This window comes from Saccostrea cucullata, unplaced genomic scaffold (assembly GCF_032062105.1).
Source record: "Saccostrea cucullata isolate Sc308-1 unplaced genomic scaffold, CSIRO_AGI_Scuc_v1 ctg2589, whole genome shotgun sequence".
NCBI classification, from domain to species: Eukaryota; Metazoa; Mollusca; class Bivalvia; order Ostreida; family Ostreidae; genus Saccostrea; species Saccostrea cuccullata.
In genome coordinates, this window is record NW_026935456.1 from 29258 (window position 1) to 53896 (window position 24639).

At 33.5% G+C, this 24639-nt stretch overlaps 1 protein-coding gene and 2 long non-coding RNA genes across 3 annotated transcripts; 1 reads left to right on the forward strand and 2 right to left on the reverse strand.

Moving 5' to 3' along the window:
• Nucleotides 1-2055: 2055 nt before the first annotated feature.
• LOC134242913 (uncharacterized) lies at nt 2056-12177 on the forward strand. The gene is made up of 8 exons (XM_062725113.1): nt 2056-2094; nt 4470-4737; nt 5086-5120; nt 6110-6164; nt 6620-6684; nt 7606-7800; nt 8776-9013; nt 11833-12177. Exons 1-8 carry the CDS (start codon nt 2056-2058, stop codon nt 12132-12134), a joined length of 1197 nt encoding a protein of 398 aa, XP_062581097.1. The 3' UTR covers nt 12135-12177.
• Nucleotides 12178-14232: 2055 nt separating this feature from the next.
• Nucleotides 14233-14749, reverse strand: LOC134242915 (uncharacterized). Its single transcript, XR_009986945.1, has 2 exons — nt 14574-14749; nt 14233-14425 (listed from the first exon to the last, which is right to left on the reverse strand). It is a non-coding gene; the product is annotated as an uncharacterized LOC134242915 (long non-coding RNA).
• Nucleotides 14750-14762: 13 nt separating this feature from the next.
• Nucleotides 14763-16737, reverse strand: LOC134242916 (uncharacterized). Its single transcript, XR_009986946.1, has 3 exons — nt 16676-16737; nt 16189-16356; nt 14763-14848 (listed from the first exon to the last, which is right to left on the reverse strand). It is a non-coding gene; the product is annotated as an uncharacterized LOC134242916 (long non-coding RNA).
• Between the last annotated feature and the right edge of the window lie 7902 nt (nt 16738-24639).

Sequence of the window (24639 nt, forward strand, 5' to 3'; positions counted from 1 at the left end):
GACGTATCCGTATCTGTATACGTATCCGTATCCGTATCGAGGTATAAGAGGTATCTCGATCCCGATGTCTAAACCATTTAATACATTTTCCATCTCTGTTTGTGGTTAAATAAGCCACAGTGCATGCATTAGAAAATAGCAAATAGCAATTTTTGTATTAAAAATAATAAACTGCTGTACACCTCTATCATTTCGTAAAAAAATATTTATTTAAGAAAGAAAGAAAATGAAGTCAAGTATAAAATATTTTGTTTTAATTACATGTATATTGGTTTGAAATTAGTTTCATTTTGCTTCAAAATATTTGTAGGAATTCCCCTTTCTCTTTTTCCACTCGTTTAATATCTTTTATAGATTTTGTCTGTATTATTCATTTGCCATGTAAAGGCTTACCAGTTACCGCCCCCCTCCACACACACACACACACCCTCTCTCTCTCTCTCTCATACACACCTTCTCTCTCATACACACACATACAAAATTCGTTGTCATCATTAAAATCATCAACGCAATCGATAAAACGCTGTAAAGAGACTGTTCAAACTGATTTCATAATTAGCTTCAGGACCGTTATAAGTATTGAGTATATGCTTTGAAGAGCACATGTAACTCCCTCCCTTTTCCCCTTCCCTCACATTGGCGTCAGAAGCAAATTAAAAGTAGGTAGGGGGCTATTTGAAAGAAAAAAAATCAGCCCTTAAAAACCTTGACAAACAAAAAAGTAAGTTAAACATCTGTTGACTTTCATTCATTAACATCATTTGTGGTTTGATATAAAAACTATTTCATAATACGGTATTCAACTCTCTTTTTATGCAAAGAATAAAATAATAATTATGGCTCAAATTTTTCCAAATAATACATCTTATTTTGTTAAAACTACTTGTCCATCGTGCTAATTTTCTTTTCTTTTTTATCCTACTTTCTTTTTCTATATATATAATTTGGCCGAGATCGAGATCAGTCTGCACAAATTATAGAATTGAAGAGAAGGAACTGCTTTAATGTAGCCGAGACAAAAAAATCACACATTAAAGGAAAAATTACAATCATAAAATATCAAAGTTTTTGAGAGCTTGCTTTGTTTACTATAAACTCGATCATGTTCAATTCCCAAGCTCCTTGAAACCATATATACGCATTGGCGTAGGAACCGGCGGGGGGGGGGGGGGGGGGCTTAATTAATCCTCCCTCCCACTTTTTTTTTGCGAAGATAGACATAATATAGGCATTTAAAATTGGGTTTTGCCTTTTTTTGGGGTTTAGCCCCCCCCCTTTCAATTAGCGCCCCCCCCACTTTCTATTTGCTTCCGCCGCCCATGATACGGCAATCGAGCTACAATTTAGGGAGTGTATTCAAACCGCCCTAGAATTACCAGCTATCCAAATTTTTGAGGGGAACTATGACCATCAAATACCTGATAATGAATGGTATAGAAGATGATAAAAAAGGCAAAGAGGATGGACATTTTCAGTGAATCACCCATACACATTTGTTTTGCCCTACAATGTATGGTTAAATCTTTCCCAGTTAATGTACAACTACATTTATTTACAATTTACAAGTTTGAGTTTAAAAGGTTTAACTGTATAATTATACAATTATATATTATTGGAGAAATGTCGTGTTCTTGTAAATGTAAATTCGAGAATGAACAATGAATACCCTAATATAAAGAGAGAAAGAGAGAGAGAGAGCGAGAGAGAAAGAGCGAGCGAGAGAGAGAGAGAGAGAGAGAGAGAGAGAGAGAGAGAGAGAGAGAGAGAGAGAGAGAGAGAGAGAGAGAGAGAGAGACTTGAATCTAGAAATATTTTCGAAATATTTTTTTACTCATTTAAATTAAAAAAAAAACATACAAGTTTGTTTTTCGAATTTTATTTTTAAAATTTACCCCCCCCCCCCTCCACCCTATACAGGATGCATAAGGCGAGTACAGCAACTGATATGCTTTTATTAAAAATATCATACTACATATCATTTTTTAGTGAATGAGGTTAAAAACCAAACATGAAACGATGGAAATGTAACCAGATGGTTTAAGCATCGGGATCGAGATGCCTCTCATACCTCGATACGGATACGGATACGGATACGTCAGATAGAACAATCTCTATTTATAGGAATGAAGAACATGTATTCAAAATATCGAGCCCGATGTTTATTCGTATAGTATTATATAGTAGGGCTAAAAACTAGAGAACCATATCTCGGAAACTAGAGATGGTACCATCACCATTTTTTCATAGAAGTGGAATCTTGCCCCTAGTACCCCACCCCCAAAATTTCAGACCCCAGGGTAGGGGACTTCGATGTCCCCGAGCCCGATGTTTATTCGTATAGTATTATATAGTAGGGCTAAAAACTAGAGAACCATATCTCGGAAACTAGAGATGGTACCATCACCATTTTTTCATAGAAGTGGAATCTTGCCCCTAGTACCCCACCCCCAAAATTTCAGACCCCAGGGTAGGGGACTTCGATGTCCCCGAGCCCGATGTTTATTCGTATAGTATTATATAGTAGGGCTAAAAACTAGAGAACCATATCTCGGAAACAAGAGATGGTACCATCACCAATTTTTCATAGAAGTGGCATCTTGCCCCTAGTACCCCACCCTCAAAATTTCAGACCCCAGCGTAGGGGACTTCGATGTCCCCGAGCCCGATGTTTATTCGTATAGTATTATATAGTAGGGCTAAAAACTAGAGAACCATATCTCGGAAACGAGAGATGGTACCATCACCATTTTTTCATAGAAGTGGTATCTTGCCCCTAGTACCCCACCCCCAAAATTTCAGACCCCAGTGTAGGGGACTTCGATGTCCCCGAGCCCGATGTTTCTTCGTATAGTATTATATAGTAGGGCTGAAAACTAGAGAACCATATCTCAAAAATTAGAGATGGTACCATCACCATTTTTTCATAGAAGTGGAATCTTGCCCCTAGTACCCCACCCCCAAAATTTCAGACCCCAGGGTAGGGGACTTCGATGTCCCCGAGCCCGATGTTTATTCGTATAGTAATATATAGTAGGGCTAAAAACTAGAGAACCATATCTCAGAAACTAGAGATGGTACCCTCACCATTTTTTCATAGAAGTGGTATCTTGCCCGTAGTACCCCACCCCCAAAATTTCAGACCCCAGGGTAGGGGACTTCGATGTCCCCGAGCCCGATGTTTATTCGTATAGTATTATATAGTAGGGCTAAAAACTAGAGGTCCATATCTCGGAAACTAGAGATGGTACCATCACCATTTTTTCATAGACGTGGAATCTGGCCCCAAGTACCCCACCCCCAAAATTTCAGACCCCAGGGTTGGGGACTTCGATGTCCCCGAGCCCGATGTTTATTCGTATAGTATTATATAGTAGGGCTAAAAACTAGAGGTCCATATCTCGGAAACTAGAGATGGTACCATCACCATTTTTTCATAGAAGTGGTATCTTGCCCTTAGTACCCCACCCACGAAATTTCAAATTCCAGGGTAGGGGACTTCGATGTCCCCGAGCCCGATGTTTATTCGTATAGTATTATATAGTAGGGCTAAAAACTAGAGAACCATATCTCGGAAACTAGAGATGGTACCATCACCATTTTTTCATAGAAGTGGTATCAAAATTTGAACACACAGCTTATGTTTAAATTTTACCCCACCCACAAAATTGCGAACGCCACTTTACTTGAACATAAATAACTAAAATCTCTATTAAAATCTATTTACTTAAACGATCTACATCTCTGTATCTGACATCAACTTGATCTTCTGCTAAACTTACTTACTCTTTCTAAAAACACACTAAAGATAATCAAAGGGATAAGAACGGAAACGGACTAAAATACACTATAAACTCTGACCTGACAAAAACGGACAAATAAACAATTACACTTATGATATAAAAAACAAATTCAAACTATAACACTACATATCAGTATTTCAAAAAGAAAATAGAAAAATATTGAAACATTGTTAATATTGTGACACATGCACAACAACTGTAAGGATTTTTTTTCTGAAGCAAAGACTTCCTCTTCCGTAAAAAGGAGGACAATTCAGTTCTCCAGAATACCAAACATTAATAATTTAATTCTAGATGTAACGCGTCATTTGATTGGATAAAGAATTCATTTTATATCCTCTAACATAAGCTCCTACGTCACACGAAAAATCTTATCGTCAAGACTGAAATTAAATGATACAGAATGAAGCATATTTCAACTTATTTTATACGCTATATCAAAACGTAGGATTACGCGCAAATTGCCTGAAGTTATGAATTAGTATTTAACATAGGTTAAAAAAAGCTTGATTCCTTAAATCTTATCATTGAAATTGTATCATATTTACCGTGGCTCATTGACGTGAATTGAAGTACATGAAACGTAATATAATTACATGAAACTTTATACAATGTGAAAACATAAAATTGTGAGAGTGGAAATATCTTAAAGTTTAAAGCATAATCTAGAAAACATTAATACCTTTATATGATTTATATCATTTGAAAGTTTTGATCACCATTAATTCGGAACCTTTGAAATGTTCCCATGGAATTTCCGGATCCGAGGTTTTGAGATGCTCCCCGGGATTTGTCAATGTGAGTGGCTGGTGTTTCTCTTTCCACAAGGAACCGACGTCCATGTTGAATTCCAGTGACTTCTGTCACCAGCAGGGAGCTCACATGGTCGTCCTAGACTCGGAGGAAAAAGAAAAAGTTCTCACCAAATATATTGAAAGTAAGAGAACAGGAGTGAATGTAAGTTTAAAAAAATTCCGGAAAACGAAGATTTTTATTTATTAATTTCTGACTGCTGGAGTCGAGACGTCGTTATACAATAAATTAAATTAATTAAAAACTATTTATCTTACAACCTGAACCGTATAATAGTATCTACGTTTAAAATCTAATTCATGTAAGCATTCCTTTTGAATTACTTACTGCTGAGACGATAACATGCATGAAATTGCGCTGTAGATCTAAGGTTACATAACCATCATATACATATGGAGAGGAAAATTGCTTAGAAATTACTTATAGCCAAGTTTATACTGGAAATAAAATAATATATTTTTTGTCGCTTCAGAGATGAATTTTTTCAACATATATCAAGAAAGAAATGTAAGTATGAGAGAGAGAGAGAGAGAGAGAGAGAGAGAGAGAGAGAGAGAGAGAGAGAGAGAGAGAGAGAGAGAGAAGGCTGACCTTGAATATATTTTAAGGATAAACGTGTTTTTCATTAAATCTTCAGAAATGCTTTTGTTCTGAATTCACCAGCTGCAGAAATGTAGCCCTCTTATTAAGAAAATTCAAAAGTACATCGAATGCTGTACACTACAAGGATCTGTGGTTCTCTGGTTTTTCTGTTCAACTTTTGCTTTATCTCTGCCACAATCTTCTAACAGGCTAATCATTCTACCACATTAACAGAAATTTATTATATTACCAGGGACTTTATCATATTTACTGGAACTCGTTTTCATGAACAGGAACTCTATTACAATAAATGGAACTCTATTACAATAACAGGAACTCAATCATATTAACAGGAACTACGGTACAATTACAGGAACTCTATCATATTAAAAGGAACTCTATTACATCAACAGGAACTCTATTACAATGAAAGGAATTCCATTACACGAACTCTATTACATGAACAGGAAGTCTATTACAATAACAGGAACTATATTACAATTACAGGGACTCTATCACATTAACAGGAACTAAATTACATTAACAGGAACTCTATCACATTAACAGAAACTCTGTTGCAATAAAAGGAAATCTATTACACGATCAGAAAGTCTATTACATTAACAGGATTTCTATTACATTAAAAAGAACTCTAATACAACTACAAGAACTTTATTACAATAACAGGGACTCTATTAGATTAACAGAAACTGTAATAAAATACTTTATAACAGGAACGCTATTACATTAAAAGAGACTCTATCACAATAACAAAATCTCCATTACATTAAAGGGAACTCTATTAAAATATATGGAACTCTATTACATCAACGGAAACTTTATAATAATAATAGGAGCTCTATTACATGAACAGGAACTCTATTACATTCATTGGAACTCTATTACATTAACAGGAACTCTATAAGATTGCTCAGAGGGAATGGGACATTGAGGCCGAGAAGAAGAGGTGTAAGTATTAAGGTTAACTAACTATCTGACAAGAGAAATAACTCTTACTATAATGAGTTTGTTTGTTGCTGATTTTCTTTAAGAAAAGGATCTGTCAGTTTGTACATATATTAATCAAGAATAAGATTTTTTATCAGAAATTTTTTTAAAGGGAAAAGGAAATACAGATAAAAATGGATCAGAAACTAGTAAAATGCCTTATTTACATGTAATGATAAGTTTGATAAAAGTCTACCTCTCAAATAAAGACGGTGATAATACACACTTAAATTGTTAGAGTGCTTCCATGGATAGACACTTTAAACGTTTGTTATGCTAAAAAGATATTGTTTTAACCATGTTTGGTTTTTTTTAAATATATTGTCTTATAAAGTTTTAAATTCATTTTATATCAGGGGAAAATATGCTTGCAAAGTAAGGACAATATTCTAAGTGTATTTATTTTCTCTTCTCAGTTTGTGCAGATTTCATTAAGCATGGTGTACAAAGTTCTAAATATAAACACATTCCCAATGCAAAGGTATGTACAGCAACATGAAAAAAATGCGTCGTTTAGGGTTTGTTTCACGATACATATTAGAATGCCACAAATGTCGTATCTTAAATATCTATACAGGCAATACTTCAACACAAAAATACACTTAACTGGTTTGTAGACTAAAGGTCTCTGATAAGTGGCATAAGGAACTCTTTAATGTGCAGTGTTTAGAGTAGCTGCAGAACTGTAGCTCTCTGCTTGAGAAAATTTGGACAGATAAAGCAGAGAGCTACAGATCCAAGCGTTGTAAAAACCTTCGATTTACGCCGACGATTTTTTGTCGCTCACGATGGGTATTTTTTCGTGTATTTTATACTTTCCCCAGCTTTGAAAATTATTTTAAATGATGATTTTGATAATAAATCATACGTTCAATTTCAATTCCTGATCATTTACTTCTCAACGCTAACAAATGGTTATTTGTGGTTACGGACGTCGAAATTGAACTCTTTTAAACCGACATAACAAAATTATATACAGGACTTTTCCCGGAACATAAAAAGGTAAACAAAGTATCAAATATAAGAGTTGAATATATGAATTATTATAGGATACCATTCTAAAAGCCACAGAAAGCTTAAACTACACGAAATAAATACCCAAAGAAGTAACAAAAAATCGTCGGCATAAATAGGTTATTTCAACGCTTGGATCTGTAGCTCTCTGCTTTATCTGTCCGAATTTTCTCAAGCAGAGAGCTACAGTTCTGCAGCTATGTTTAGAGCTTCCTTAATGCTAGACCTCCACCATTAAGTTTCCCTTAAGTAGAGTTTCACTGACTTTGTTGTTGTCTAAATGTTATATTAGTAGTTAGATAAATCATGTAAGAAGTTAATATTATACTTAAAATCATGTGTCCTTGACCTCTGTTTCGTGTCCTTGACATTATCTTGTACATGTAAGATTCCTCTAGGTTCCCTGCCTCACCAGAGAGCTAATCTGACCACGCCTCCAGGATTCGCCATTAAATCTTCTTCACTTCCGGGAGCGGGGATGGGCGCATGGGCGGAGACCTTTGTCTCAAAGTTCACGATCCTGGGTGTTTATGAAGGACTTATTCACACTGTGGACAAGAAGGATGATTTTTATTCATGGCAGGTAAAATTTAACAAATGAATCATCCAAAATCAAGTATGAAATACTCTATCAACATGGAGAAATCAGATATTTAGACAGTGAATGCTTTTACAGAGAACACCTAAGAATTTGATATCTAAAAAAATTATATAAAAAATTTAAATATTAAAATAAATGGAAAATCTAACAGAATATACATGTACTTACATCACTGAGAATTAAAATTTTATACAGAATGTTGTCAATTAACTTAAGTCACCTACCTGTGAAATCCGAACAGATTAGAGGTTTTCTGTACGTCTGTCTACCCGCTCGTATAGCTGTCTGTCAAGTAACATAAGAGCCCCCCCCCCCAAACACCAGAACCCTTGATGCCATAAAATTCACAATTGGTAGAGGTGTCATGAACTATGCACTTGAAGTAATATGACATACAGTACTGTCCTGCTTGGTTTTCCGTACTTTTTTTTTAAACACTGCAGATATTTAGCTGTTTTTTGGTATTCAAGTAACATATCAAGTTTGCTTCAATGACATTTGAGAATTACCGTCTTTTTGTATGTATAAGTTTCCCGTATTTTTTGCAAAAGCTTTCTGATAGTAAGTTGATTTTGGGTGTGTGACATGAACTTGATGACATACAGATCAATTTGGATTTTTGTTCCGCTTTGATGATTTTTGATGGAATTATTTGAGATTTTTTTTTCAAATTTATAGGTTGGTAGGTATCACTTGTGCGTTGGTGACATGTCTTGCTAAGGCAATACTCTCAGAATACTTTTGAAATTGAATGATGGGAGTTAATCTTAATTTCATCAGATTAAAGATATCGAATTAAACATTTGCATTTTTTTTTCAGTTTAGAAGGGGTAGGTTTCATTTGTGGGTTGGTGACAAAAGCAATACTCTCAGAATGCTTGACATGTAGACTCCTACGATACTAAGTACCTTAATTTATTTCTAAATAATTTTGATTTTTTAATTTCCTTTCTTAAGGTAGATAAACAGGGGACTGATGGTACTTACAACATAGATGCGGAAGATCCGGCCTGTAGTAACTGGTTACGATTCGTTAATTCTCCCGCCAAATATCAACAGGAAAACGTCATTCCCATCACGTGCGAGGGCATTATCTTCTATATGACGTCACGTGATGTAGAGCCGGGTGAAGAGCTTCTGGTCTGGTATGGAGACGGATATGGGAGGTTTTTAGGCGTGAATCGCATACATCCGGGTAATTGAATATTTTCTTTACTTTGTTCCTTGATTTATTGTGAGAATTTGAGTGTAGTGCGCATGCATCCGGGTAATTAAACAAATGCATGGCTCAGGGGTTAGAGCGTCTTCTCTAGAGTTGTGAGGTAAGGAGTCGATCCTTACGTCGTTGGTTCGAATTTCACTGAGGGACGTGGAGACCGCTCCTTCGGAAGACACCGTATAAACCGAGATACCGTGTTGCAGTAGGTGCTGGCACGAAAAAGATCCCTCACTGGTTAACCACCCTAAGTGCCCAGCATAGGACGAAATTTGTAGCTATCCACAGCAAGTGGTGGTGTTTCGATATGAGTGAAAAATTCTGGAGGGGGGTTAAACAACATACAATCAATCTGACTGAATCTATTCAACTTGTACTCCCTGTCTTAGAAATTCTTCAAAATCATATGTCAGTTCTGATAATTTTTAATATTCCAAAGAACCAAATGGCTTTGAACTACCAACTATACATCTGATTCCTGAACTTCATAAGAATTCTTATAAAAAGATACATATTCAACCAAAACTATTTCTTTACGCCTCACTATTAAAGATATTAAGAGAGTTAAGGTGAAACTCCAAGAATATTGTGCAATAATATATTCAAGGAGTGGTGTATATCAGATGTGTATACTTAAAAATTTAAAAAGGAACTTTTGGACACTTTGAAATCACAAGATTTCACCCAAATCAACAGCTTAAGAACTAAAACTTTTTCAACTATAAACACAAATATTCCCCACAATAAATTAAAGTCCAGGTTTTTCGATATCGATAGTTTTTTTTTCAATAAAATATTGTACTCGTTAATTTATTTATAATTTGCGAAATTATTTTGTTAAGACACATTCTAGTTGTACACACAAGTACTCTAAAGTTAGCATCAAAAAGATGCATGAGTTTCTGATTGACATTATCGATGTTGTTTTTGGAGACCAGGTCTTCCAACGATCTAGTGGAATTCCATGGTACCAATTGCGCCCCATTATAAGCAGACCTTTTTTTGCATTCATATGAAGCAGAATCTACAAAGTGCACAATCTTTTCCGTGAAAAGTAGAAAACACTTGCTATGGACTTCAACTCGACATTTAGATAACGGTATATCAACGACGTATTGTCAATTAACAATGGTAATTTCTATTCTTCTGTCGATACGATATATCCTGCAGGAGCTGGACATAAAAGAAACCAAAGAATCTCACACATCTATTTTTATGGTCTTTGATAAACGTGGTGACTTTAACAAGAAGATCAGCAGCCATGTTTAAATTCATCATTTCATAAGTTCTATGGTTGATACATTTAACTTTTTGTTTCTACATGCTTTTTAGCTCACCTGAGCCGAAGGCTCAAGTGAGCTTTTCTGATCCGTCCGTCTGTCCGTCCGTCTGTAAACTTTTCACATTTTCGACTTCTTCTCAAGAACCAGTAGGCCAATTTTAACCAAACTTAGTACAAAGCATCCTTGGGTAAAGGGGAGTTTAAATTGTTAAAAGGAAGGGCCAAGTACCCTTACAAGGGGAGATAATCAAGAAAAGACAAAAATGGGGTGGGGTCACTAAAAAATCTTCTTCTCAAGAACCACTGGGCCAGGAAAGCTGAAACTTATGTGGGAGCATCCTTGGATAATGTAGATATTAAATTAAAATCATTAGGGCGGGGCCACAATAGGGATAATAGTAATACATAGAAATATATAGAACAAATCTTTAAAAATCTTCTTCTCAAGAACTACTGGGCCAGGATACCTGAAACTTATGTGGAAACATCCTTGAGTAATGTAGATATTAAATTGTTAAAATCATGACCCCCAGGGGTAGGGCGGGGCCACAATAGGAAATCCAAGTTTTACATAGAAATATATAGAACAAATCTTTAAAAATCTTCTTCTCAAGAACCACTGGGCCAGGAAAGCTGAAACTTATGTGGGAGCATCCTTGGGTAGTGTAGATATTAAATTGTTAAAATCATGACCCCCAGGGGTAGGGCGGGGCCACAATAGGGAATCCAAGTTTTACATAGAAATATATAGAACAAATGTTTAAAAATCTTCTTCTCAAGAACCACTGGTCCAGGAAAGCTGAAACTTATGTGGGAGCATCCTTGGGTAGTGTGGATATTAAATTGTTAAAATCATGACCCCCGGGGGTAGGGCGGGGCCACAATAGGGAATCCAAGTTTTACATAGAAATATATAGAACAAATCTTTAAAAATCTTCTTCTCAAGAACCACTGGGCCAGGAAAGCTGAAACTTATGTGGGAGCATCCTTGGGTAGTGTAGATATTAAATTGTTAAAATCATGACCCCTGGGGCTAGGGCGGGGCCACAATAGGGAATCCAAGTTTTACATAGAAATATATAGAACAAATCTTTAAAAATCTTCTTCTCAAGAATCACTGGGCCAGGAAATTTGAAACGTATGTGGAAGCATCCTTGAGAAGTGTAGATTCTAAAGTTTTAAAATAAAAAAGGGAAGGGGGTTGTTGGGCATGATAGGTATAGCAAGAGGGGGAATCTGGTAAAGATCTGCATCACCCAAGTTGCTCAGGTGAGCGATGTGGCCCATGGGCCTCTTGTTCTATAACATGACGAAGAAAGGATATTTCCCCTTTGAATGTGGACAAAAATTCAAGTTTAATTAATTTTTAGAATTTCATTTCATATTACATACGAAGAGTGAAAAACATTCTTCACAAGGTAGTTGTAATCCTTGTTCATACATTAAAGTTATGACAAGTATACAAAATGTATAGGTTTTTGAGAATTGTGTATTTTTTTCTTTTCCTTTTCTGCAGAAGTTGATCTCAACGGTTCATTTGCATTTCGCGCAAATGTTTTGACATTTGACGACAATGAAAGACTCATTTTTGATAATTGGACACCTGTGACGTATCAGAACTGGAATCCTAACGACGAAGGCGAGACAGCAGTTGACCCAATCTTTGGCCTCCTTTTGACTTATCATAACGACGGCAGGTGGCGCTGGGTGACAGAGAGAAACTACACGTACTATACAGGAGAAGACGGACTAAAACTTCCCTTTATTTGTGAGGATTCTCCATTTTATTTGGAGCATGAAGATTGTTCTGTTACATAATGATTCATTCTCTCTAAATTAAAATAAACATTTGCAACCATTATCTTTTGTTATATAATTTCATTAACATATGGTGTATTTAGTTCTAAATCATTAAACGGAGTATTCTTAAGTTAACGTATATTCGTCTCCTCGGAAGTCATCTAGATTTATCCTCGGATCGTATATTCCTCTCCTCGGAAGAGATTTAGATTTATCCTCGGATTGTATATTCGTCTCCTCGGAAGTGATCTAGGTTTATCCTCATGTTTTAAATAAACTATGAATAGCATGTACACAAAGACAGACAGTGCATTATATTGTTTCGTTATTTTCCCAAGGAAACTGACTGGGATCTCCTCGCACCAAACATACAAACATTTTAGCACAAAGTGTTGTTTTTAAAATTTCTATCCGTAATCCAAAAAATAAGGGGCAAATATATTTTTCTAGGATGGTCTGTCTGTCTGTCTGTTTGTTATTTTTTTCCTAATTTATCTGTAAGTGGGGAAATCAATTAGCCCTGACTACAGCCTTTAATTGGTTTGAGCTATGGATTTCATATTTCACAGGTTTTTTTCTTTATTTTGACTGCCAATTTGGAATTTGAGCCTTGGTCATATGAACTATGGCTTTAATATTTTACTGGTGTATTCAACGTGTAGAAACTTTTCCCATGGTAAAAGTATTTTTGACTTTGACCTTTATGTTTGACTCACTTTTAAAGAAATTTTCAAAATTTTAAGCTTAGCGTAGCTATTACACGGTTAAATCAAGTGATATCATACTCCTCATGCTTATATTTTGATAAGACCTTTTCTTGAGTACAAACAGTAATGACCTTTAACCTTGAACTTATGGATTTGACCTACTTTTCAAAAACGTTAACTTTGGACGTATCTACTGAATATTTAGTGCTAGGGGTTTACCATGTTACCGGTTCATTTCTTGTGGTAAGAGCTTCTCTTGAATACCAATATTTTCTTTTTATTTTTTATCCTTTTATTTGGACATCAGACTTTGACCTCTTTTGAAAAAAACTTTGGTAATAACTTTTGAATGGTTGATTTCGTGACTTTAATATTTCCCCTGTGTATTCTTTCTGAAATTCTTTCGGGCATCATTAATATTGCCTCCTTGACCTTGTCCAGTTTGACCTACTTTTGAAAATCTCTAACTTTGGTCATAATTACTGAACTGTTGCTGCTTTTATGGTTTTTATTTTAGAAGGTAGACTCATTGTGAGGAACTTTTCTTTTGGTACCAAAACTACTTTTATATTGACATTGGTGTTTGACCTGCAAACGACAACATTTATCATAAGCCTCTTTGTTTCACAAACTTTTCTTGAATTTTTATCATTAGCTTCTAAAACTTTTCCTATTGATTTAATAACAAATTTCAAGTTGTAGTCTATCAAATTTTTGGATATACTAGTATATAAACCATCGTATACACTTTGCCTAAAAGAGAATGACTTGTCACACATATTGAATCATTTTTTAAAGATGTAGTCTCATAATTACAAAAGTTTTAGCAAACATATTGATTAATGTTAGCTTGCTTTTTATTTGCGAAAGCAGTTGTAAATATAAGATAACATCTTTCAAAAAATAATGAATCGGTGCTCATTTTTTTCTAACTCCTTGTCTTGTTTTGCAAATTTGATTTTTTTGATTTAAATGTTCTCAAATTTTGCTTTTAAGATTTGTGACGTCAAAATAAAACGCGTATTACAAATGTAACCTTTTAATTCCCGATCTGTGTTAGAGTGTTTTGAAATTAAAAAAAAACACAATAAAAAATTACAGTCAATTTAAAATAAAAAATCGAAATCTTAACATCTTTATTACAATGAAACTTGTTTTATCCGACATGCACGGGGAACAGATTAAAAATATATGTGTTGGAATAAACAAGGTGTAGTATTGCAGCGTTTAAAGATCATTGAGATAATTATAAATGACAAATGAAATTAAATGGCTGTAAAGAGTATTGCATGTGTCGGATTAAACAGGTTCCACTGTAATAGGTTTAACAAAAAAGTAATCTTCATCCTAATTCTCCGTCCAGTTATCTCCATTTATCAGTGTTTGGAAAAAAGAACGAAATTTTTCTATTTTCAAATTTATTACAACACATATAAAATACATCTTTTACTGAATACATCCAGTATCGCTTTACAGAGCCGTTCAACCACCTTCTTTTACTGTTTGTTACTTGATGTTAAATATTAAAAAAAGAACTCAGCGATAAAAATTAATTTAAAATCGTCTCTTGGGGGTTTCCGTAATCCATGGATGATCTTTCGTCTGTTAAAAAAAAAATTAAAATTAATACTTCACAGATAAATGTATGATAACATATTTTTTTTATTAAAAAAAAACAACTTTTATAACTGAAAATTTCAGAGTGATACAAAAAGAAAAAAAATGGATATTAAGATGTAATGATGTTTACCTAGTTCCGTCTGACCATCATGGTGGTCCCCTTCACTGACGTCCCACTCGTTACTGTGGGAAACCATGGTCTCCACCAGGACCCCGGGGACCATTGACCGTTAAGGAAGGCATAGTGACAGGCATTGAACCACCAGCCTCCTCTAATGTTATAGTTGGCAGCACAGTTACGTCTATACCCGTGATCACCCCACCCGTCGTTATCCCTGTCCGGGGTGGTGAAGGACATCCCAGACAGATCGAAGTTACGATAACCGGTGTCCAACATACTGTCTCCTGTAGAATTAAAAAAGAAAAATATACATGGACACTTGTTTAAAATAGATCAGTAGATTTATATCCACTATACTCGTCGTGACCTCTGTCTGGGTGGAGAAGAACATCCCAGACAGATCGTGGTAAAATAATACCTGTATTTAACATACTGTCCCCTGTAAAATCAAACAAAAAGAATCACAAAGTTAATTGATTAATATATATTTTTAATCTAATTGTCAATAATAATACTGAGGTACTTCTAAGATAGACGGCTTTAGGTGCTGGGTAGAGCGATAATATTTATTTAGTTCAGCCGTAGAATCCCTGGTGTCTATCATACTGGCATCTGCAGAATTAGAGAAAATATATAACAGAGAAAATAGTTATTAATTTACATCACATTAATCTTAATACTGAAGTACGTCTGAAATACATTGTTTAACGTGTTGATTTCTGTACGGAGAGGTAAAAATAATACAAGACAACAAAACACTACACAATTCACATAGCATCCTCTCTAGTATAACAATAAACAACAGACGTGTTACACTGTGGGTAAACAACAGACGGGTTTGGGGGGGGGGGTTAAAGGTCATTTGAAATTTTAGAAAATATGAAAAAATGATATTTCAATATTTGTCCGAGAACGTGCCTTCAAACATGTATAACATGCAATATAAAGTAAATCATTAATAACGAGATAAGATATGGTGTATCTGTGAATGTTTTAAGATGGTAGATTTCCTATTAAATAAATGTAAATGTGAAACGCGTTGAGGTCTTTTGAATTTGGCATTTTAAGCTTTTTTTATTTGAATATTTATCCGATCAAATATTTTTTATCATCAAATTTTTGCAAACCTTTAGACATTTAAGATTAATGACGCACTGTAAACTTCTTATTCAGTAGTAGTAAAAAATGTGGATCATTGAAAATCAGATTATTATTTAATTATTATTATTGTAAACTTTTTCCGTATCAGTTAAAATGTGAATTATAAAAAAATATCAGGAAACCCAATCTGAAAAGCAATGTTGAACAAATGTAATTATTGGATTTGTTTGTTTAAAAAAAAATAATTTTTCCTTGTACATAAGATGTATAATTAGAAATTTTATCTACTTGACAATAACAAATTCGATATCTGCTGAGTATATGAATTGTATCTGCAAATGAAATTCTGTAATATTAAACATGATTATTTAGCGTGGAATCAAAAAAGTATACATAATATCAGAAAAAAACACATCTTTCTTTTTTTCAAGAACTTTATAATCTTTCAATACAGAAAAGAATACTTATTGATAATATACGTGATTTGAACCCAATTTTAAGAACTTAACATAAATACACTTACCTAGTGTCCCTGTGGCAGGTCCTGCAAGAAAGAGTTTGTATTTCCCTGCTTCATTGGAGATAGAAAATAGATCGTACATTTCATACAGAGTTGTACCATTCTGGAGAGTGATGGACACATACAGGGATGAGGTGTTTTCTTTTGTTAATTTATGGATTACGTCATTTCCTGTATTAAGATATATTTGAAATCATCTGAAAAGTTCATCGGATACAATTAATTCTTTTAAAATCTATATGAATCTACCGTAATGAAAAATCAAATTATTTTCCATAACTGTAGACAATATTGCTAAATTTGGTCTCATTAGAATATGCCGCTAAATGATATTCTTCTTTTCTATTTTTTTTTATTATTTGAAATATCAATAAAACACGATATCTGAATATCATAGAACACACATTACCTGGTCTTAACTTTAGATTTTTTTTTATCTTAAAACTTTGAAGGACTAAAAAGTTCTTATTTGAAACCGATTTACACTTACCAATCCAGACATTCTGTTCTGGTGAACCAAAACCATTCTTATAATCCGTCCAGTTCCTGTCAAAGTCACGGATCCGTCTACGCGTTTCTGAATTGCCTGTAAAAATTAACATGCGTAACATTTCAATTGATTGCTTCGAACATTCGTAGGATCCATTTTTTATGATATAAACTACAATAAAATCCTACAATTCTTAAAATCATCGATACAAGGTGTGTTATATTAAGTACTTTTAATTATAAAATAAAAAAACCTACCGTCCATCCACCGCCCATCGTGGTCATGTCGCAGTGGACACTTATTGGAATGGTTAATGTTCTGTAGGGGTATATATCATACACCCCTGTGATGGTTTGTCCATTTTCTTGAAGATCTTTGCAATCTTTGGGCATGCTAGAAAAATCTAAAAAAAAAAAAAATACAGGAAACTTGATAAAAAAAAATCCTGTCCCCTCGAGAAGGACCTAAAAAATCAAAGAAGCTAAGAGAATAAAAAAAAACCCCAAATATACATACCGTTATCCGAGTAGTATCTCCAGCCGGCCTCCTCAGACGTACCAGACGTTAGACTTTTTTTGTGGGTACGGCATTTCTTCATTTTAGGATTAAAACCAAAAAACACGCACTCCCTTTGACACATTGCAGCGCACTCAGTCAAAGATTGAGCCTCATGTTCCGCTAAAAGGTCATTGTTTGACTTCTTATCATTAAAGTCAAGTTTCGCAGCATATTTCTGAGAAATAATGGTAGCTTTAGATAAAGCTAAGAAGCCTACAATTAAAGTGATAACCCACTGATTGCTCATTTTTTTTTTGTTGCGTAAAAATCTGCCGCGTTCTCGTGAATCTGTGAAATTCTGCTAAATGGTCTTTCAACAGCCAGATATATATATCGTACCATAATCAATGTCTGAAAAGCGATTGGCTAACTGTTACGTATTCTATATTTCACTATTGTTTAGGTATCGATTTTATCGAAGTTCATATGAATTGTCATGAATTTTCATAAACGTTTTTTTTTTTTGTGCAATTTAAAATTTAACAATGAATGGTGTTCTGTTTTTGATTTAGTTAATGCCTGTTATGTTATGATGTTGTACATTGTTTTTTGTTAGCTACATATGTATCTTTTAAATATGTAATTTTGATATATATATTCCTTCATCAACTCAAACTGAATGAAATTGGAAATCAGCAATTTTCTAAAATTCAAAGTGAAAAATTATCTAACTCTAAGACATTATTAAGAATTTATTGATTTATTTCAACTTTGATATTTAAGCCTCTAAATGTTAATGTAACACTATAAATCATCATTATTATATTTACTTTTGAGTCTTATAGACGTACATTTGTTAGATACAAAAATATCATAGAATTCTATAAGGATACTTTTAAGCGTGTTAAAAATTTAAAAAAAAATGAAAAGTACTTATGATAGATGTTCAAAAAGAATCGTAATACGTTGTGAAAATGACATAGGCGTCAAGACCTGAGGGAGGGGGGAGGCTTAACCATTATATAGACAGTGGTAAGTTTGATTTACCTTTTTTGTTGATATGCCCCCCCCCCACCCACCCACACACACACTTTCGATTCCCCCTTTCAATTTGCTTCCGACGCCCATGAATGAGACCCAGATTGGTGAATTTCTTTAAGGAAAGGAAATAATATAAGTTGTAAAACGTGTTTCCGAATCCTGTTTGTATTATCTACTGTGTATACATAATGTCTAATTTCAATGACATAAAGTTAAAACTTAAATGGTGAATAGCTAATGTTGCACATGAATCGCACACTTATTATTTTAACTTAAAAAGGCAAGTGGTCCTCGGGCTTGTTGAAATAATGCTTAATCTGCACATAGAGACAAAGAAACAAATCGGGTGTAATGTTAAAGCCTTCAGTTAACAAGTCGGGTGTAATGTTCTTTAACCAGATGATGAAAATAAAGATTAAGCGTCATGCTATCGTCTTTATGAAACTCTAACATCACATATTTTCGAGGTTTGAGAAAAATATATTCGTTTATGAGGACTTGATTTCATGGTTAAAGAATTGTTTAATAGTAATTTAGTTGGAGAAATTATATTATGATAGACGTATATTCATGGGTCTTTCATTTTATACCTTAAGAACCACGAAAATAAATACCTTACAGAAAATAGTGAATTCACAGTTGTTCACTAGGTAAGCAAAGACATAATGAAAAAATGTACACGTGCAATTTTAAAAGCAGTTACACCATAAAGCTGGCAGAAATGTTGCCTTAAGTAAAAACGTCAACTGTGACAGGTCAAGTTGGATGCAGGAAATAATTAAAAAGAAATATTTTCTTGTTTGAAATATCTTGAAATAAACTTGATTGTCAATACATTTTAGCATACGCAAGCAACTTTATTTGCGGTTAATATCACTGTATGTATAAAGTTGCCGTGAATAGAAAACTGTTTTACATTAACGGTCTGAAACTTTCATTTTTTTCGATGAGGCATATCTTTCGTTATGCTAGATTACAGAAAGTAACTTTAAAACACTGCTAAGTTTTTAATACAGAAGACAGTCGAACAGATGAGAACTAATGTTATCATTTGTACCATTCCTGTCAAATTTAGGAAGTACAAAGGTTACTGTCAAATTTAGGAAGTACAAAGGTTACATGATTGAGTTTTTTTTTTTTCTGTAAGTCAAGGCAACGCAGAGAACTGCTTGCAAAAGGACGAATAAAAAGTCGGCTGCCACTGAAAGAAACCATTAAAAAACCACAGGAGAACTATCACAATCCATCAGCCAGAGATGGATTGTGAGTTTTCAGTATTAAATCCTTAAGTAAAAAGCTAGGGTTTTTGCAGGGATCGTGTGACCAAAAGAGAATCATATACTATGGATTGTTTTTTTTTTGGATAAATTATACATTATAAATTATACACAGTCTTTAAGATACAGATTAGTCTCATATGTATTATAGAATATAATGAAATGAATACATAACACGTATGAAGTTATTGCATAAATGCTATATAAAATCAACAAGAAAACTGTGATGTATCCATCAATTGTCAAAAACATAAAGTAAACAATTCCTGGAAATAATACCCCATTCCTACGACGAAAATTTGCTCATGTGTGCAAATTTACATATAAGTAAATCTACATAGGTAAGTAAAAGTTAATTTGCTATGCGTTCAGACGAAAGTTATGTACAGTAAGGTAATCCTCACATATTCATATAGATTAAGGAGATGAACAGATTCAGAATTGTGAAGTTTTATAGGAAAGGGTTTTCCTTTCTGTTTGAGTATAATTCCTCATTGATTTCTTGGTACAACTTAATTAATGACTTGAGGGAGAAAGAATGGTATAAAAATTAAACTCGAAGAAGCAGAACGTAATAAAATTATCAACATGAGCTGCAAGATTGACATCGGAAATTTGTATTGCAATTTTATAATCAAGTTTTTCAATGATAGAAAAAAAAAACCATTTATAAACTACAGTTACTTATATTTGCGATGGAAGAACTTTTATATATAAGCTTTCATTATAGCAAAATTACATTATTGTCGTCCTGTGCACTTTTGATCTCTTATATAATGTTCTATATTCGATTGTACAAAAACGTTTCTTCTGAAACAATTAAAACAATTTACTTTGGTTTTATTAATCACAAGGGTTTAAATCATATACAAATTATATTAATCATAATAACACATTTAAATAGCAAATAAATTTCTCAAAAATACAGCTCATATTGCTTTATTGTTGGAAAATGTCTTTGCTTCCGTATCAAAGATTGTAGAAGAACCGTTGGGTGTAAAGAAAAATTCGACTTGCCATCTACTAGTTGACTTTTTTTTGGCAGAAATAGGACCATTCAAAATATTGTTGCTGTTGGGAAATCTTCAGTATGTTAAGTGTGCGAGGCCATTATAAAATATCTGCTTGAATATTTTATTAATAATCATGTATTTTCCAGTAGAATGAAAAGGGTGAAAAAAATCTAACAGTGATCGATCTCAAAAATCTTTGAACAATACAAATATGTAAATAGGAAACTAACAGGAACCTCTGGACATTCATGATGAGATCAGGTGTAAAGGTTACTTACGAATGCTTACTTTCACTAGTTTATTGAATTCCTGTAATATTAACCTATATATGAGTAGCTTCCCTGAATTAAAAATAGAAAGGTAGAAAAAAGTCATCAAGAGCTAAATGGTAATGGGACTGAGCGATTGATGGGATGTATGTTCCTATCATAGCTCCGGAGCATTCCCAAGAAAAGGACTTGCATAGTAAGGGCACTACTTATTGATCGTACAGGACACTTGTTTGGGACCACAGCTCTATATCTTTAGAGACATAAACATAGGTTTGCAAGAAAGGTTCAAGATGCCCTCGTTTTTGCCAATTAAAAAAGTTGTCTCGGTGGGGATAATAGCTCCTTGATTTTAAGAGCTTTGCCTTCTATAGTCACCAAGTCGGCGTGTGGCGCAGTGGTTTGTGCGTCTGCTATAGAGTCGCAAAATAAGGACTTGATCCTTACGTCGCAGGTTCGAATCCCATTGTTGGGCGTGGAGTCCGATCCTTCGGATGAGACCGTATAAACGGAGGTTCCGTGTCGCAGCAGGTGCTGTCAAGGAAAAGATCATTCCCTGCTCAATGTCCTTGAGTGCCTAGTAAGAATGAAGAATTAAACAATATACAATTAATCAATCAACCATGTTTACTGACTGATATTTTACACTCCATTGCATACACAACCAAAACAACACTTAAAATGAAAATTTATAAAATAAACAGAACAAAATACGTACATAAGTAAATATGTTGCGTGTTTATACGATACAATTTACACACATGAACTATCAATTTGCTACAATGTGTATGCAGACGTTAATCAACACCTAGTCCAGACCAGGTGTAAATTTACTTAACTGTGCAGAATCTGCAAATGAGTATATCAGTTCATACAACAGAAATTGCACATGTGAGTAAATTTACTCATTTGTAAAATATACTGAGGTATGCAAATCATGTCGTATGAATGGGGTATATTTCTTGATAATCAAACCACTTCTATTTGTTGATAAAAACATGCCTCTGAATCATGGATACTATAGTGGAGACGATTTACAGAAAGTTTCTAGTCAAAAGAAAATAACACAAAAACGAAACAATTTTAAACCTTTTCAATTCCAACAGTAAATATTGGCAGCAAAATATAAATTATAATCAGACACATGATTAACCTATCAGCAAAAATCTATTTTACTTAATAAATATAAAACACAAACCGTGTAACGTATGTATTTATGCTATAAGTAAAATTTAATGTCCTAAATATGGTGTCTGTATTTTTTATCACAGGAAATGTTAAACATCTTTATATATAAAATGTAAAAACATATTTTTTAAAGGATGTACTTCATGGAAGTAAGTATATTATGTATATCGTAATTTATGAAATAAATCAATTACAAACCTACATTCCGATAATATTAAATCTATATTTATTTAAGACATTGACGTTATTTATTAGATTTTGGGTAAATGTGATGTGACTGGTAGGTAAATGATCTTGTTATCGATCTGATTGCTTATATCCTGTTCCATCGCCTACCTAGTAGACAAACTATTGACCAAATAAGCAACCCCCATCACTCAGAAATCCGGAAAAAAAGAAAAAAAGTTTCAACATGAGGAAAGCTTTTGATAAACAGTTTCTAAAAATATGTGTCGAATTTAATGAATTGTTTATCAAACTTCAATCCAAATTTGTTTGGTGTGTATTCATTCCTAAGGGAAACAGACGTTCATGGAAAAATTAAATTTTCTAAAAATTAAAGGAAATGCAGCTAAAATATTATTTATCCTCTTTCTATCTATCAAGAATCCTGAGTGGGTTTCTCATGAATATTTCAAATGCATTTAAATGGGTACAGAGTTGGGAAATATTTCTGCCACGAGTCTTAAAAACATCTAGTTTAATTATCATACAGATGAGTCTTACATTGTTTTATCTCATACAAATCAGATCCGGTTTTGTTTGACTGTATCATTTATTTATGGAATACTACGTTTGAAAATATCCGTTTACTCTCATGAGGGATAAAATTATGCTATTGGCAACATTATTTGTTTTAACTTGAGATTGTTTGTACCTAGAAGTTAAATCACTAATTTATTCAGTAAACCATTGTTAGATTTTTATTGGGGTTTTGGTCAGCATAAAGACTTTGATATTGCATTGAATTTCTGGTTTATAAACGTATTTGTCTTTTGTAAAGGTCTACCTCTTAAAAGAACAAGGAATTATTTTTGTTAAAAAAAAACCCATAATTTTGATTGAAAGCTTAAACAGGTCTGACCACTACCTTATATGGAAGGCAATTTTCAACACGTGACGATGTTTCGTCACGCCCGTCCAATCAAGTGTGCATAACAGTCTACCACGTGATTAATTTGGCTACACGTGTCATTTTACTGCACAAAATTTAACTCGACCGGAAAAAATAAAGCTTCTTTATAAATAGAAAATTGAAAGATTATATTCTGAAGACACTGCTCCATGCTCACATTTAATAAGTTGTTTTCTGATTAACAGTTGCTTCGAATATACAAACGCTTTGACTTTTGCATATACATAAAACACTTTCTGATAACAGGAGGGGTTAAATAATAATTGCACACTTTCTCCAATTTTAAGGATATATACTACCTGCGAAAGCTATGTACACGTATATCAAAAAAAAGTGTTTTATCGACACGAAATAGCACTTTGAACAAAGGTATACTACGATGTATTACAAGTTGATATAATGTTTAAAGCATATTTTTAAATGTCATTGAAAGATTATGCATCATTTTAAATATTTCTTTCACAAATTTCAAAAAAAAATTGAAAATAAGTTTCCAAATAATTCAAGTTGCCTTTAATTTTCAACACAGCTAACTTGTAAGCCCAAATGCATTGCGGCTCATTCAGCAGTAGGTAAAGTAAACATATTAGCTAATTTACATGCAAATTTATTCTGACGTCAAAAAAAGACCTGTTAAATAGAGGCACGAGGACGCGGAAGTTGAGCGGTTTCCAAAGTTTTCTTAATTCTGCTGGAAATTCGTAAATTTTAAGATGGTTTTCACTTCTGAAAAACTGATCACAAGCTTAAATTTCTGTGACTTTTATGTATAAGATGCATCTTATAGGAGGGTTGTTCGGAAAGTTCGTGGACTAGCACCATAAAAATAAAATCGCTTAAGATACGAGTATATCAATGAATTATCTAACGTTTAATTAGCATCATCTTTTTTTTATTCGTATAATAAACTATACATCACTAATTATATATTTTTTTAAATTAATTGTTGATGTTTTATGGCAATGGTATGTCCAGGTAGGGCAGAGACAAAGATTACGTTTTTTTTCTTACATAAATGTAACTGAGAAAAAAAAAACAATTATATGAAAACCTATCGTTTAAAAATGCCAATAATTCACTTATGCGATAATACAATATTACACCTTAAGAAATGCAACTTTAGCACCAATTTGTAAGTCTTTAAAGTTTCATAGTAAATTTGATTTGAAATATCCAAATGAGTCGACATGGGTGGTTTTCTTTTTCTAACATGCTATAAAGTTTCATTCCCTGGGAAAAAAAACTGGCATAGACCTGGGGAATATCTAAATATGCCATTGAGCAAAAATGAATTCAAAGTGCTTGTTTTAACGACATTCGATCCTGATATTTAAAGTCTTAAACTTTTTTTATCAAGTATATTTTTTAGTTTATACATACATAGTTTAATTAAAATTTAAATCAAAAAACGGTGGTCAATATGCTTCTTTTGGCGCTATAGTACATTTAATATGACCTTTTTGAACTAGAATTTGTGTCTAATTAAAAAATACATCTTTGACGTTTTTCCTCGAATATTTTTATCCAATTAATGCATGAAACA

Bases quoted from the DNA above. Each gene is read 5' to 3' on its own strand.
- LOC134242913 (XM_062725113.1), top strand. From the start codon at position 2,056: ATGCCTCTCATACCTCGATACGGATACGGATACGGATAC. The intron at 6,165-6,619 runs GTAAGTATTAAG...TTCTCTTCTCAG, and splicing joins TGAGGCCGAGAAGAAGAGGT to TTTGTGCAGATTTCATTAAG. The intron at 6,685-7,605 runs GTATGTACAGCA...TGTACATGTAAG, and splicing joins AACACATTCCCAATGCAAAG to ATTCCTCTAGGTTCCCTGCC.